The sequence below is a fragment of the Protopterus annectens genome, chromosome 6.part0 (genome assembly GCF_019279795.1).
Source record: "Protopterus annectens isolate FY-2018-M chromosome 6.part0, PAN1.0, whole genome shotgun sequence".
NCBI classification, from domain to species: Eukaryota; Metazoa; Chordata; order Ceratodontiformes; family Protopteridae; genus Protopterus; species Protopterus annectens.
In genome coordinates this window covers 672725362-672741887 of record NC_056737.1, presented here as the reverse complement: position 1 = coordinate 672741887, position 16526 = coordinate 672725362, and the positions used below count along the sequence as shown (strand labels likewise).

Here is a 16526-nt window from a genome sequence, read left to right as displayed (position 1 = left end):
TTATTTGGATTCCAAAACTCGGTAAAAACAGAATAATTTGGTACGGTTGGGAGGTATGCCCATCATAGCTCTCTAGCTTATATCTCCAGCATGTGGAATACTGACTCGAATAATGTGGAACAAATGGACAATATGTGCAACACTTAACAGCTTACTAACAACTTCCACTTGGAAGGTCACAGGGTGATTAAAATGTGTTATTTTATACTTAAAGTTATTTTGACAAATTAATATCATTCAGTATTATTCACCACAGATACCAGTTTAAAAAATGTATTCGCAATGAATGTGTGACAAACCCTTTCAATGTGGAACTGTTAGGAACATGGACTTTTTAAGACTCAAAATGAGGAATGTTCCTCATAATGAGGTACACTTCAGAGGTATGTTACCCAGTAAATACAGCTATTTCTGTTATTTTTAGGACAGGAATAACCTGTTTTTGCATGCAGAGTTTGACTATCTGATGTAATTCTCCCCAAAAGACTAACACACTGGTCAGTAAAAAATTCAGCCTTTTTATTTTTGCAATCATTCTGCATTGCACCATCCACAATTTCTGATGTTACAGCGCTGCTTTATTTGTCTTGTCTTCCTTTTAAGTTTAAAGAATCCTCTCCCTTCATTTACATCAGCTAATCTCACCCCTTTCTCTCTCTCTCTCTCTCATTTCTTCTTCAATTACCCCTACAAATGACTTTATAGTCTATTAAATGTTTTTTATTATTTCCTAATGTTAATTTATTACATGTGCTATTCTTTTTATTATAAGAAGACAGCCAGTGCTGTAGTACAGAGGGTTAAAACCATAACAACAGCACAGGTGACTTGGGATCAAAGAATGGCTCTGCCATCTGTAAGCCGGTTGGGGAAAATAGGAGTGGGTAGCCACTGCCCACTCATCCATCCTAGTTGTAAGAATGTGTCTCGGGCTATCATGAACAAGAGATGCTGGCTCTGTGGAGCATGGTTCTAGGGAGTACACACTGACATTGTACAAGAGGCAATAACTAGAGGATTCTGAAGGAGGAGACATCTTCCTTACAGCAACAGAAAAGGCAGAGGCATGTTCCTCACAGCTACAGCAGAGGCAGAGGCATGTTCCTCACAGCTACAGCAGAGGCAGAGGCCTGTCCATCACAGCTACAGCAGAGGCAGAGGCCTGTTCCTCACAGCTACAGCAGAGGTATGGTCCTCACAGCTACAGCACAGGCAGGGGCATGTTCCTCACAGCTACAGCAGAGGTATGGTCCTCACAGCTACAGCACAGGCAGAGGCCTGTCCCTTACAGCTACAGCACAGGCAGAGGCCTATCCCTCACAGCTACAGCACAGGCAGAGGTCTGTCTCTCACAGCTACAGCAGAGCTTGGACAGCAGCTGAGAGAAGGATGGTACGGAGAGGGTAGACTGGCCCACTCCCTACTACCTGACTCTTACTGCCAGTGGAACAAATGTGACAACTGGATTTCCCGGAAAGGAAAAAAAAAAAGGGCTAAAGGACTCTCACCTAGTCCTTGTCCCCATCATGGAACAAAGAGGCTGACTGAGTACAGGCATATGTGCCATTGATAGAGAAATATTACTGGTTCCTTTTACAAATCTCTCCTTCTTTAAAACATCCTTCAGTAGCTGCTATCACTGGCCCCCATGAAAATACAGGATGTTCTTAATTCTTCCATCAAAATTGAATGAAACTGCTGCATTTCTTCCTTCCCTTTTTTTGATCTGGAATATGGAACTTTTTCATTTCACTTTAAGTTTGTGAGCTTACCTCTTCAAAATGTAGTTTGAGTTTTTCAACTAGATATCACTATTTGCCAAGGGATTCTTTTTATACTTTTCATTAAAAGACTAAGTCAAGGCAGTTACTCCATCTAGATTTTATCATCTGCTCTACAAAGCACTATTTAAATGAATTTTTAGGGATACTGTCATGCTGTCCTACCTTCTTAAGTATGTTCCCAGTAAATGATAAGGGTGATTAAAAATTGCCTACAAGTATTACAGGAGAATTATTTGTAAACAGTCTAAAAGAGTATTCACTTTGTTTAAGGAAGACTTTGAAAATATTTAAAGAAGGGCTACACAAATTTCAACAAGTGTTATAATTTTTTTAAACTTTTTAAGCTTCACGCATCTACCAAATATCTATAGTCTGCCAAAATCCTATTTGTTCTCTATCACAGGGGCAACAGACTATCATGAAGTGTCCATCATCTAAGCAGTGAAGATGAGGGTTTTGATTTTCAACCCTAACTCCACCCCCAGCAGCTAACACGCACTTATGTGGATGCAGGGGTCTGCCATTCATTCTTCTATTGAGTATGTGTTCCAACACACCTATCGCTCTCCTCCCCAGTAGGTGCTGGTGCTGTAGCAGGCTGGATTGTCTTCCTCCACACAGGAAGGATGACCTGCAAATAGCTGCTCACCTCTAGCTCTCCAGTGCTTGGGTACATAGTTGACCCCAGGTTGTCTTGGTCTCACAAAGCCGACTGCTGTAAGACACCATTTTGATGTTTATTATTGTTATATTATACTTAATGTATATCAAAATTCAATCCCATCCAATTTATCTTCAAATCTCATAGTTTTGTAAAATCCTTGTATCTCCATCCTCCAGTCCTTTCACTTTAATTACACTTCATAAAAAGCTCCAAAACTAATTCCCATTTCTCTTTTCAGTTAGCTTATTGTTTGTGTACACAAACTGTATACATTTTGATTCGCTCTTATACTTGGTTTGCAAACCAGTTTGTCTAAAAACGTCAACAGCATTCATTCTTTTTTTTGCAAATTCATTTACAATCTGAGGCATCTGCTTAACCACAGCCACATTTAAGTAAAGTCCATCATAACTATACAGTTGTGATTTCTCACAAAAAATAGCTATCTGCAGATAAAGTTATGTTTCTTTAATTTAGCATTGCTCATTATTTAGGAATGTGTCTTAAAAGTCATGTTTGCAGATGCATCACCAACAAAACTGAAGGAAAGGCAAATTCAGTTTCCTGGACTCTTGCATCACCAAAAGTAAAGGGAAGGGAACATTTACTTTTCAAGATTCAACTAACAGCACTCATGCATGCAAAACAAATATATGCTTTCGACTAAAATGATATATTTGGAAAACTACAATGAGCTTTCACAATGTAAGCATCTGTATTTAACTGACAAACCTCTTCTCGGTTCCTTGTTCGTCTTGGTACTTCTTGGTCATTCATGTTTTGATCCAAAATCTTTTCAAGTCCAGTAGATCCAGGAGGAAGCTTCTGGAAGTTGAGGCTTGCTTCTGGAATGTGCTGCACCAACTAGAAGAAGAATCACATGGTAGTGATGCAGAATGTGAACAATTACACTATTTGAATTATTAAAGCCAAGTTTGGCACTATACATAAGCTACATTTAGAGTAGCTACACTTCGTCACACAAGAGAATCAACCACAACCTAGCCCTTCATAAAGAAAAGATGGAACAAACTACACTTTTAGCTACCCTTCCCCTATAAAAGGAGGAGAAGAAAGGATGAATGCAACTATATATAACATCTACATACAGATAAATTAGGCTCAGTGGAGACTGTGACTTTCAGTAGTCCATCTGCGGAGCAAATGGATGAAGAGCAGTCATTGAATGTCTTTCCACTGTGAAGGAGAAGCTGATAATCTGGAACATTTAATGAAGATGGACTATTGCAGTGCTGTACACATCCTTACCCTGACTAAAACATATGTTGATGAAGTGGTGGTCATTTTTTCACTTTGGAGAAGAAAGATGAAGTACTGGCAGAATTACTTCTTTCTGAACAAAGGTTACATTAGGTGATAGCAGCTATAATACCATCCGCAGAGAAGACATTTAAAAGGCATGTTTAACTGTGCTGCTTTTCTCTGAGGCAGTGTCTGATAAGATATGAATATCCTCTCTGACATACAGGTGAATAACAGGGGATTATGACAATGGAATGCTAAAAAAGTTTAAAGGAATGAAAAATTGCTGTGAAATAGCCTGGCAGCAGTGAGTAAAACAGAAAAAGGCAAGATTACACAAAATCAAACTTTTAAGGAGGTATGTTTTTAAAGCAAGAGTGGCAAGCACAACCGTAAGACAAATACACAATTAGATGACTAAACATTTTTCAGAGGCGCTCCTCTGGAAAAGCAAATCAGCATCCAAATGCCTTTGCTTGATTATCTAGTGATGTTCTTCTCTCTCTGTACGATTACATTCCTTAAGGACGTTCTGTAGTACATCCACATTCATTATCTAAGAGAACACTGAAATCTACGCTAATGACCTTCACCAAAGTTCATTTAATTAAAGCCAACATCACCAGCAGCACTACACACACACACACACACACACACACACACACACACACACACACACACACACACACTATTACTTACTACATGACGAAGATCTGCTAATTAAGAACGTTCAGAAATACAAGGTAATGGAAAACCAGTTGTTGTTGTTGTTGTTGTTGTGTCTTTCGGTTAGGGGTCGCCACAGCGGAACTCCGGTCCGCTAATGACTGGCAGATTTTTACGTGCCGAGTTGCCAGCTCTGACGCACAACCTTCAACGAAGGTATGCCCATTCACGCACGTCTCTACACAGAAGACGCTCTAGCTAAGAATCGAACGGGACAATATTTGGAAAACCACTAGTGATGAAAATATAAAATATGAAAAAAAAGAAAACACGTCTACCTGCAAACAGAGATACTGACAAATGATACACACATAAAGCACTCTTATTAAATGGAGAGACTCTTGCAGCATCAGTAGAGCAAAACTCGTCTTCTATTCACTGATGGCAGTCACTTTCTGGTTTATTTTTTAAGCAGCCAAAGCTGTGTGATAGTAGTACCTCTCTCATGTTGCTTCCCCTTCTACTGCCATATATAAAAGCAGCATTACAGCATGTCATACGCAGTTCTTCTAGCTAGAAAGATACGAACTAAGTCCCAAAAATCCACAAAGTAGCAAAGGTAGAAGGATGTAGACCAAATAATCCAATAGTTACTTCCACAGAGTACTTTATTAGATACGAAAAACAAAAACGAGCGTGAAATCCATCAAGCGCTTTCGCCTGAAACACTGTCAGGCTTTTTCAAGATATTCATAAACAAGGAAATACACTGCTTTAAATAATGCCTTCAATAAGCCTAAATTACAATTTGCTAAAATCAATTAAAACAATCAAATCCAATTAAGTAACTAATTAAACACATTTAAATACATTTAAATACATTTAAATATGGTTATATATCCATGCCTGCTGAAGAACCTAAGGGAACCAATTCGCTGATATTTATTGTACTTTTAAGATATTTAACAATACATTTCTTTACTTAAACATTTAGTAAAGATGTTTCTTATATCATTTAAAAATATACATATAAATAAAAATAAAAATAGAAATAGAAAACGGGGAAATATTAAATAAATATAATGTAGTAAACACTAAAGATATATTAATATATACACTGTTAAACATGTAACTATTAAAATACATAACATATTTTCATTACTTTAAAAACTTTAATTTTAAAAGTTGTGAAATCTGATAAAAATATATGAATATATGAATATGTAATTAAATAAATAGTAGTGATGTTCCCCAGGGATCTGACTTGCTACCCCTACTGTTTGGCATCTACTTTTCAGGGCTCCAGACAAAGACAAAAGGCCTGTGGCTGACCAAGTTTGCAGATGACTGTAGGTTGGGTGCTGTCATTGACTTCCCAAATGATGTTAACATACTACAAGAGGGTCTCACAGCAACAAATGACTGGTGCCAAAGTCATGGCCTTAAGTTAAACGCAAAAAAATTATTATCACACCATATGGCAAAAACACGGCTCCTACTAATTACCACATCTACAGCAACCCCCCCCCCTCCATTAGGCCAATAATTGAGAACAATGCCCTATTTGGTATGTACCTCTCCAAACACCTGCACCAGCTGGAAAAGCCACAGAAATACCTCACAAAGGGAATCCACAGCCTCTAACACCTGTGCTATGTGGACAGGCTCAAATCACTATCACCCTATGTGGTATCATACAGATTGCTCAGAGGTGATCTGTGTATTGCCTACAAGGCAATCTCAGACCTTGCCCTACTAGAGATGCTCCATATCCATAATTCTAACTGCTCGTGCATTACCCACTCGAAAGGCCTAAATCTAATATGTGACACTAACAAAACCTGCTGGAGAGACAGGTTTGTCTCGCACAGCTGTCCCGTCTCTGGAACAGACTTCCCATACACATCAAACAGAGTATGTTGCTAACCCTCTTCAAGTGCAACCTTGATGAGTGGATGGGAAACCACAAATTTGTTCCAGGGGTTCCACCTGTGCCCTCACTGACTGGGACAACAGGTGCTGACTGAGAATTTTTTTTTTTGGGGATAAACCCTTGGCTAGGCTTGTAAGTGCCATTAACCTAGTAACCTCCTATGATCCTGTGATAAAGGAATAAAGCACTGACTATGGCACAGATGACTATTCTATTTATACAGCTGCCTGTAGAAACAAGCTGAGAAAAATTGGAGAAAATAGCTGTTGTCGGCTCATCCATCCTGGGGAAGAGGGAGGTGGCCCTGGATCATCACTGGGTGACACCTAGTGGGAGAACTAAGTGTTACACCTGTGAAGTATTGGCCTAAAGAGCATATGCTGCCATGGTGCAGATGCAAAAGCCAATGAGATTCTGCTTGCGCAGGTATATTCTTCTTGGAAAGGAGAACGTAGCAGAGCTCAGTGAGGTGATTAAGGGAGGGGTACTCTAATTGGAGATGAGGTAGCCCTCTTTACAGGATTAGTGATGTGGCCCAACCCTATCGCCCATCTCTAACTGTTGGAGGAGCTAATGAGCTGAAAGGATTACCAAAGCATGGGTGAATGAGCCATTAAGCTCTTACCTAGCATGAGAAGGCCTGGCTCCCACACCTGTGGAATAAATGGGCCAAACAGGGGCAGTTAGAGGAACAATTGGGTGAGGTCCTGCAGAGAACTAGGAAAAAAAAAGGCGAAGCAGAACAGGCCACCAGTGGACTTGTAGAAAGTGACCCATGGGCGGCTGATATTTGTGTTGCACTAGACATAATAGAAACAATTAATTAGACAAGCACTTCAGTTTGACAAGATATGTATGGTCAAAATAAAGCTATTTTTCTTCTTCATAAAAAAGGGATAAAACTCTAAGAAAACTTAGTAATCTCAATAGTTCTCTCCTTGTAGTGCCTAAAATGTGTAAGCACAGTCAAACTACATTCAATACTGCAGTATAGAAATGGTCTTTCCGCTTGTCTTCTGATTGTATAAATTAAGTCTGAAAAGCTGTATGGACTGACATTAGAAGAGGGAAGAAATTATTTTACACATGGATAACGGAGCAATCTTTTTGGGATTATAGTATACAGTGTTTCTGTGCACTAAGACCCCATGACATCCAGGGTGTAGGGTTAAATTATGACATCTAGCCAGTGTCTGAGTAGAGTCTGCATTTTCTCCCCATGACTATGTGAGCTGTCTCCAGGTACTCTGATTTCTCTCACCTTCCAAAAACATTCCAATTAATTATTAATTAGTTAAATAGACATGCATGCACACACATACACATATATATATAAAATATAATATATATATATATATATATATATATATATATATATTATGTGTATATATACACAGATTTTATGTGTGTGTGTGTGTATATATATATATATATATATATATATATATATATATATATATATATATAATATATAAATGTGTGTGTGTGTGTGTCTCTCTCTCTGTGATACAGATATATGTGCATCTATGGTCATGAGGCCCAGGTCAAGGCTGAAAAAAGTTCCGTAATTAAATAATGACTATTCCATTTATTTGTTTAACAGAGTAAACTAAATTCAAAAAATGCATGTAGCCAAGGGGAACAATTACCCAAACACAGCTGTCTGGAGTGGACCACAACTTAAGAAATGTTAAGCTTTCAATAAGTGGATGTCATATTACACCATTACTTTACTTAAAAAGTAGAAGGTGAAATTGATAACTATTTCGAACGGTAAATGGCACTGGACAGTTTCTTTTTGGGCATCAGCCACAAATTAGTAAAACTCAATAAAGTGGGAATTACATCCAAAAGAACTGAATATGTCCATTGACAAGTTCATGAGAAAAAATATAAAATGGGTGTGGAAAAATATCTATAAATCTCATTAGGCCTAGACATGCTGCCAAAGCCTGGCAGTTAACATTTTTGGCTTGAAATGTCTTAAGTATATTTACATTCTTGCTAAGATTAGTAAAACATGGAAGGAAAGTACGAAAGAAAACTGGTTGCATTGGAAAAATACCTTGAATAAACCTCCGCATTCTATACCACCAACATTGTTAATACCAATCTATTTAAAAAAACAACTAAATCTATACTTTTAACTGCTGAACATCTTTCTTCCTCTTTTTTTTCCAAATATTCCAAACAATGCCACATCAAGTGTCTGTTATATGTTTATAAAAGAGTTATAAATCAAACTTTATTTTGTAAATTAAGTATATACAAAAGTTTTTATTTTTCTGTTTCCACATCAAGTAAACATATGAACATAGCACAAATAAGCCACCTACCAAAAAAGAAGTTATGTACTCACCATAACGTTCCATCTGAGTAGGTAAACTTCATTTGTCAGCAACCTGTGGGGTATCAGATCCATATCGTATCCGAGCCGGCAGCTTCAAACAGCTACGATCCGAGCTCCAAGCTCCTCCCCCTTGCCCATAATCCCCTGCTATCCCTTCCTGACCTCAGATCGAGTTTGCTTAATAACACAGAGCATTACAACACAAAGGATCACCTGCACATCCTAACCTAGAGTTATCTGGAAACAAAGGGCAAGGAATCCTTTTAGTACGCACTATAGGTTAGGGGGGTGGAGGGGGGGGTCGGTTGCTGACAAATGAAGTTTACCTACTCAGATGGAACGTTATGGTGAGTACATAACTTTTTTATCTGAAGTAGTTAACTTCATTTGTCCATCAACCTGTGGGACAGAGTCCCCAGCTACCCAATCCTTGGGAGGTCCTCATGGAAGGATATTCCGGAGCACTGCAGAGCCGAAGGATGCTCTCCCTCTGGAAATTATATCCAACATGTAATGGTTAATGAATGTATGAGACGATGCCCAAGTGGCTGCTGAACAAATGTCATCCAATGACACACTGGACCAAAAGGCAGCAGAGGTAGAAATCAATCGAGTAGAGTGGGCGTGGACTCCTTCAGGTTCAGGTCGGCCAAAACTCTTATATGCAAGAAGTATACATTGGGAAATCCATCTGGACAATGTAACTTTTGATACTGGTTTTCCCAAAGAGGGTTTAACAAAGGATACAAAGAGTTGCTCAGATTTCCTGTGGTCAGCGGTCCTGTGCAGGTAGAACCTCAATTGCCTGTGTACATCCAGAGAATGTAACTTGTATTCACCCTTGTTCTGATAATTTGGAAAGAATACTGGTAAATTAATAGACTGATTGATATTGGGCTCCGAAGCAACTTTGGGCAAAAAGGAGGGATTGGTCCTGAGAGAAACTCTATCTTTATGGAAAACCAAGTATGGTGGTTTGGCGCAAAGGGCTAGAAGCTCCAAAACCCTTCTGGCCGAAGTGATGGCAATAAGAAAAGCCGTCTTCCAAGATAAGTATTTTAGATCCACTGAAGCTGCAGGCTCAAAGGGAGGAGCTGTCAGAGACTGGAGAAAGTACAGTTTTGTACCTACCATAAATGTAGATGTTCGAGTGCTAATACAGCTGCAGTAATCACAGATGGGTTTTCTGCCGTCAGGCGGGTCCTCGGTCGGCTGAATTCCAAAGTCTAGGTCTGGCGTCGGTTGTCGTCGCTTTCTTTCCTGACGTCAGTGCGACAGGGGTATATAAGACACAGCCGACGCCATATTCTTCAGTCTTTCTTGCCCCAGATGTCAGGTGCCCCCAGAAGGAAAGCAATACATAAATTTTATATATATATATATATATATATATATATATATATATATATATATAGTCAAGCAATGCAATATAATCAAAAATCAGTAGTTGCAAGCAAATACACCATAGAAGGATAACCCAAATTAGGTTGTATGAGGAGGTGTTAGACACTCGGCCTTTACCAAGAGCTGAAGGAGGGAGGGGAACCTGTACTGCAGCTGTATTAGCACTCGAACATCTACATTTATGGTAGGTACAAAACTGTACTATGTTCATCGTGCATACAGCTGCAGTAATCACAGATGGGTAGAATCCCAAAGCTACGCACAGGGTGGTTGGCACTAGGTGGAACTGGGAGCAGCCAGAATTCCCTGCAACACAGCAGTGGCAAAGCCTGCTCTAGTTTTGGAATATAAAGGCAGGTGGTAGTGTTTTGTGAAGGTATGCACAGAACTCCAAGTGGCTGCATCCAAAATATCTTTGGTAGGGACTCCTCTGAGGAAGGCTGTAGAGGTAGCTGTGGCCCTTGTGGAGTTGGATCTGATGCCTGTAGGAACAGGTTTGCCATGAAAGGAGTAACAAAACCGTATGCAATGGCCTATCCATTTTGAAATTGTCTGTTTGGAAATTGGCTTTCCTTGAGCTCCTACAGCATAGGACACAAAAAGTTGTTCTGATTTCCTGAAGGGCTGTGTTCTGTCCAAATAGTAACGTAGCTGTCTGTGGATGTCTAAGGAATGTAGCAGCCTTTCCCCTTTGTTTTGAGGATTGGGGTAAAAGGTAGGTAAGTGTATGGCCTAATTTAAAGCTACCCTGGATACTACCTTAGGCATAAATGAAGGGTTGGTTCGTAGGGAAACCCTGTCCTGATGGAAGATGAGAAAGGGCTGCACAGCCATGAGGGCTTGTAGTTCCAAAACCCTACGAGCTGAGGTAATGGCCAGAAGGAAGGCTGCTTTCCAGGACAAACATTGCAAATCTGTAGAGGCAGCTGGTTCAAAGGGAGGTAATGTTAATTTTTCTAGAATGTAGTTAAGATCCCAGGCTGGTATTGGTTGCTTCCTTGGAGGTCTTATATTCTTAGCTCCTCTGAGGAACTGTCTTAAAAGTGGGTGAGAGAATAAGGGTGGATCAGTGTTGTATTCTGCAGAAATGGCTGAGGCATGAATTTTGATGGAGGAAAATGAAAGTCCACTGTTCAACAGCTCAGCTAGATACTGTAATATCTGAGGCAAATTCAGTTTTCTAGGATCCTGGCCTTTTTTCTCATTCCAAGCGCAAAAACGTTTCCATTTTGCGGAGTAAGCCTTTCTAGTAGATGGCCTTCTGGCCTCCAAAATGACATCCTGCACCTCTTTGGAGAGTAGGGTCTGTTGTGGTGTTAAGGAATTTTCCATGCAGCCAGTCTGGAGCAATCAGTATCATCTTCGGTCTGTCTGCTCTTGCTTTCAAGAGCACCTTGGGCAGAAGAGGCAAAGGTGGGAAAGCGTAAATTGTCCATGTTGCCCAACTGAAAGAAAGGGCGTCCACTCTCCAGGCCTTTGGATGGAAGGTCCTTGAACAGAACTTTTTCAATTGATGGTTCCTGTGGGAGGCGAAGAGATCTGTGTCTGGTCTTCCCCACGCTTGGATTATCTTTGTAAACACTTGAGGATGCAACTTCCATTCGTGTGGCTCTGTCATATTTCTGCTTAGATTGTCTGCCAGCATGTTTTCCAATCCTGGCAAGTACTGTGCTTGAAGTTCGATTTGCCATTCCAGAGCCAAGTTCCAAAGCGACATGGCTAGCCTGCACAGGGGGTATGAATGTGTTCCACCTTGTTTGTTTATGTACCACATCACTGTGGTGTTGTCTGTTCTTATCAATAATTGCCCTGGATGCAGGAGGTCCTTGAAAATTGTAATTGCATTTATCACTGCTAGCATTTCTTTTTGATTGATGTGAAGGTGCTTTTCCTTTTGGGACCATTTGCCCTGAATGCACCTGTCTGTCATGTGCGCCCAGGCGTAGTCTGAGGCGTCTGTTGTGATGACTTGATTTGCTTGAGGCTTGCAGAATGGAAGACCTGTGTTTGTTTGGCATGCTTGGGCCCACTATAGAAATTCCTTTTGCAAACATGGAATTATTGGTATTATTGTTTCCAAACTGTGGCTGTGTTGAGACCATAGGTTTTTTAGGTACCATTGAAGTTTCCTCATATGCAACTTTGCACATGGGATTAGAAGAATGCAAGATGCCATGAAGCCCAGAGCCTGCAGGAGTTTCCTTGCAGTGAGCCTGGTACAATTTGCTAGTATTTTGAAGTAATGAGTTAGTTGCCCTTGTTTTTCTGGCGTAAGATAGGCCATCTGGGTGTTTGTGTCCAAGTTGGCACCCAGGAAAGTTATTTTCTGAGATGGTGTTAGCCTGGATTTCTCCTTGTTGACTGTGTATCCCAGAGAATTCAATAACCGTGTTACATAAGCCAGATGTTCCAGAAGTAGATGATTGTTGTCCGCTTGGATCAGGCAGCCGTCCAAATAAGGGTAAATTTGTATCCCTTGAAGTCTGCAGTAGGCAATTACTGATGCCAGGCATTTCGTGAATACTCTGGGCGCAGTAGATAAGCCAAAGGGCAATGCAGAGAATTGATAGTGGATTGAACCTGCAAGAAATCTGAGGTATCTTCTGCAGCTTTGTCTGATTGGGACATGCAGGTATGCCTCCTTGAGGTCCAATGTTACCAAACAAAACTCCTTGCCCAGCATGGGAAGAAGCTGCTGTAATGTGAGCATCTTGAATTTTGGTACGAGTAGAAATGTGTTTAGGATGGATAAGTCCAAAATGGGTCTCCAGTCGGTTCCTTTCCTTGGTACCAGAAAAAGTCTGGAATAAAAACCTTTACCTTGTTCGTGAGTAGGTACCTCTTGAATAGCTTTCATGGCCATAAGCTTTGAAATTTGTATTTGAGCCTCTGCCCTTTGATTGTGTGGCAGGTTCGGCATGCCTCTCATTTTTGGAAGAGTGTGAAAGTGAAATCTGTAGCCTCTGTTTATAATGTCCAGGATCCATTTGTCTGTTGTGATAATATGCCAATTTCTTGCAAATAATGCCAGCTTTCCTCCCAAGGGTGCTGCCAGCTGAGACTTGCTTGGCATGGGAAGGGGGAAGTCATTGTGTTTGTTTCCTGTATTATTGTGCACTGTCTTCGCCACCTCTTGTTGCTGGAGTTTGCCATTGTCTGCCTCTATATGATCCTTGAGGTTGTCCTCTGCCCCTTGTGCGCCTGTATCTACCTCTTTGTGGCTTGTCCGTGGCTGGAAAGGACCAGTTCTTTGCAGGCCAATTTCTGCTAAAACGTGGTGGTTGAACCTGTAGAAAAGCTTTGACAGTTTGCATAGATTTAGCTTTTTCTTCCATTTTCCGTAGCATCTCCTCAGCATTAGTACCAAATAGTACATCCTTTTGTAAAGGAGCATCTAGTAACTTAGCTTTAACATGGTCAGGCAAGGTTTGTTCTCTAAGCCAGGCATGTCTACGAATGACTGATCCTGTCACAGCAGCTCTACTTGAGGCCTCTAGGGCATCATAGCCATATTGTAAGGTGTGTTTACCCACTTGTTCTGCACTATGCATCATATCCTGCAACTCCTTCAAATCTGGTTGTTCAGGTTGAGACATTTTATTTCTTAATTGTGATAACAGAAACTGCTGATATTTAAGCATATGGAACTGACAATTTAAGGCCCTCATGGCTAGGGTGGCCGAGGTATATATCTTTTTTCCCCACCTTTCTAAGGATCTAGACTCTCTTTCGGAAGGTAGTGGATTCTTAGCAGTAGAGGCCTTCATTCCCTTGGGGCCTTGAGAAATGGTTTCAGGGTCAGCATTATGGCTTTTGTAAAGAAATTGGTGAGAGGTAGGAACTCTGTAGTACCTATCAGGCTTGACTGGGGCAGGAGGTAGGGAATCCGGATTTAGCCAAGCCTCCGAGTAAACATCATCAAGAATGTCCAAGACAGGAGGTATCACCAGAGGTATGTGCTGAGGTAACAGAAGAAATTCCCTAAGTCTTTTCTTGGAATCAGAAAAATCTTGGCCTTCCCAATAGAAGTGTTCCCTCAAGGTGTGCAAGGTTTCCCCAAAAGAGAAATCCTCTGGGGGAGATACAGTAGGAATGGACTGCTCAGCATCCGAATCTTCAAAAGGGGAGTACGAGTGCTCCTCTTCATCAGAATGATCTGAAAAAATGGAATCCTGGTCAGAACAGGGAGAAGCTTCCTCCACTCGGGGTCTCTTGTCTGGAGGGGGCTGGGAACCCCTGATAAGAGTAATTAAATCCTCAGCCATTTTTAGCATTTGCTTTTTAGGCATGGGGCCTGGAGATGGGCCCTGTGCAACAGGCCGTTTTGGATGCATGGCTGATTTGGACTTAGTAAAGGCCTTAATGGAGAAGGAAGATGAGGGTCTAAAAACACCATGGGTGGAAGTGGACCTATCCACATTAGGAGGCTCAACACTCACAGTGGCTTCAGTGGTTGTAGTCTGGGTATGGGCCGAGGTACCTGCGGTCTCGGTTACAGAGGACACCACCAAAGAAGTGTCGTCGGTAGTCAGGAGCTGCGTAGGCGCCTTGCTGAGAACCGGACCATGTGTAGCCGGTTTTGGCATAGTGTCGGTGGAGACCACGGGCCTCATGTGTCGGTCTTTGTCCTTGCGTTTTTTGGACAAAACGGTAGTCGGAGTATCCGATGACATTTTATAATCAAAGGTTTTATCAAAAAAGTGCTGGGCGAACTCCGCCCGACGCTTAACAGTGCGTTTATTGAAAGTAGCGCAAAAGCGACAGGCCGAGACGTCGTGGTCTGGGCCTAAACAAGGTATGCAGAGGGAATGGAAATCCTTATGCGGTATTTGCTTCCCACAAGAAATACAATTGTTAACTTTGTCTGACATCGGTCTGAGGCAAGAAAAGTTTCCCCAACGGGGTACTTGGCTTTAAAGAAGACTTCGGTTTCCAATTATTCGTAATTTCAGGAGCTGGCCGACTGGCACTTGCGAACTGCTTCTGCTTCGGGCACCGCGCGGCAAAAAAGACTGAAGAATATGGCGTCGGCTGTGTCTTATATACCCCTGTTGCACTGACGTCCGGAAAGAAAGCGACGACAACCGACGCCGGACCTAGACTTTGGAATTCGGCCGACCGAGGACCCGCCTGACGGCAGAAAACCCATCTGTGATTACTGCAGCTGTATGCACGTTGAACATCAAGAGTTAAATCCCATGGAGGAACTGCATCTTTAACAGGAGGACTCAAGAGGAAAGTGCCTTTTAAGAAGGTCTTGCATAATTTGGAAGAGGCCAAGGGACCGAGATCACTTCCCACATGATAGTGGGAGATTGCGGCTAACTGGACTTTGACCGTAGAGGAGCTAGCACCCCAGTCGAATAAGACTTGACAAAAATTCTAGCACTGCTGGTAATGGAGCTGTAAAGGGGTCTAAGTTTCTGTGCTCCACCCAAATTGAAAAGCGTTTCCATTTGCTATTATAAACCTTTCTCGTAGAAGGCTTGTGAGTGGCTACTAGAATAGCCTTAACAGAGGACGAGATACCGGGAGTCCTAGCTATTACTGGAACTGGATCAACCGAGCTGTAAGCTTAAGGTTGTCCAGGTTCGGGGTTATTAATCCTAGTGGGTGAGAGATCAGATCTGGAGTGGGATCTAGAATCCATGGGGGATTCACTAGATGAGACCATAGACATGGGAACCACGCTTGACGAGGCCAGAATGGGGCTATGAGGATCACTCTGCTCCCCAACTGACGGGCTTCTGCAAGAATTTTAGCATTAGGGGAAGAGGTGGATAAGCATAAAGTAGACCGGATGGCCAAACATGCACCAGAGCGTCTCTGGGGGATTCCCCCGGTGGGGTAATTAGAGCGAAGTAGTCGCTGCACTTTGCGTTCGAAGGAGACGTGAAAAGATCGCAGCAAGGTTGACCCCACTTGAGGAAGATTTGCTTCGCTACTCTCGGGTTCCACTCATACGGTGAAAGGGCGGTTCGACTCAGCCTGTCTGCCAAGATGTTCGACTGGCCCGGAATGTGCATCGCTATGAGAAAGCGGTTGGTGGAGATTGCCCATTCCCAAACTCTCATGGCCTCTCGACAAAGTGGGTAGGATCTGGTTCCCCCTTGTTTGTTGATATACCAGACTACTCACATGTTGTCTGTCTGAATTGCAATTGTCCCCAAGGGAAGAAGGGCTTGGAGTGCTTGCAACACCAAAAGCACCGCTCTCATCTCTAGGACATTGATATGCAACAAGGTCTCTGAATGGGTCCACGTGCCTTGGACGGTTCTGCCCATACAGTGCCCCCCCACCCGAGGCGAGAAACATCCATGGTCACCGTGGTTAGAGAAGGGGCGCCCTTTCTGGAGGTCCGGGGACTGGAGCCACCAGAATAGGGCTTTCCTGCAAACCCTGCTGAGGGGGATGGGTGAACTCAGTGGATGTTGCAGGATGGACCATTGAACCTGCAAGGTC

At 41.9% G+C, this 16526-nt stretch overlaps 1 protein-coding gene across 1 annotated transcript in view; it reads right to left on the bottom strand.

The window, feature by feature from the left end:
- CEP170B (centrosomal protein 170B) overlaps positions 1–16526 on the bottom strand; it is a 1277870-nt gene that overhangs the window by 148327 nt on the left and 1113017 nt on the right. Inside the window, exon 15 of the mRNA XM_044074358.1 lies at positions 3181–3312. Coding sequence (XP_043930293.1) covers positions 3181–3312 — 132 coding nt within the window. The remainder of the gene's footprint in view (positions 1–3180; positions 3313–16526) is intronic.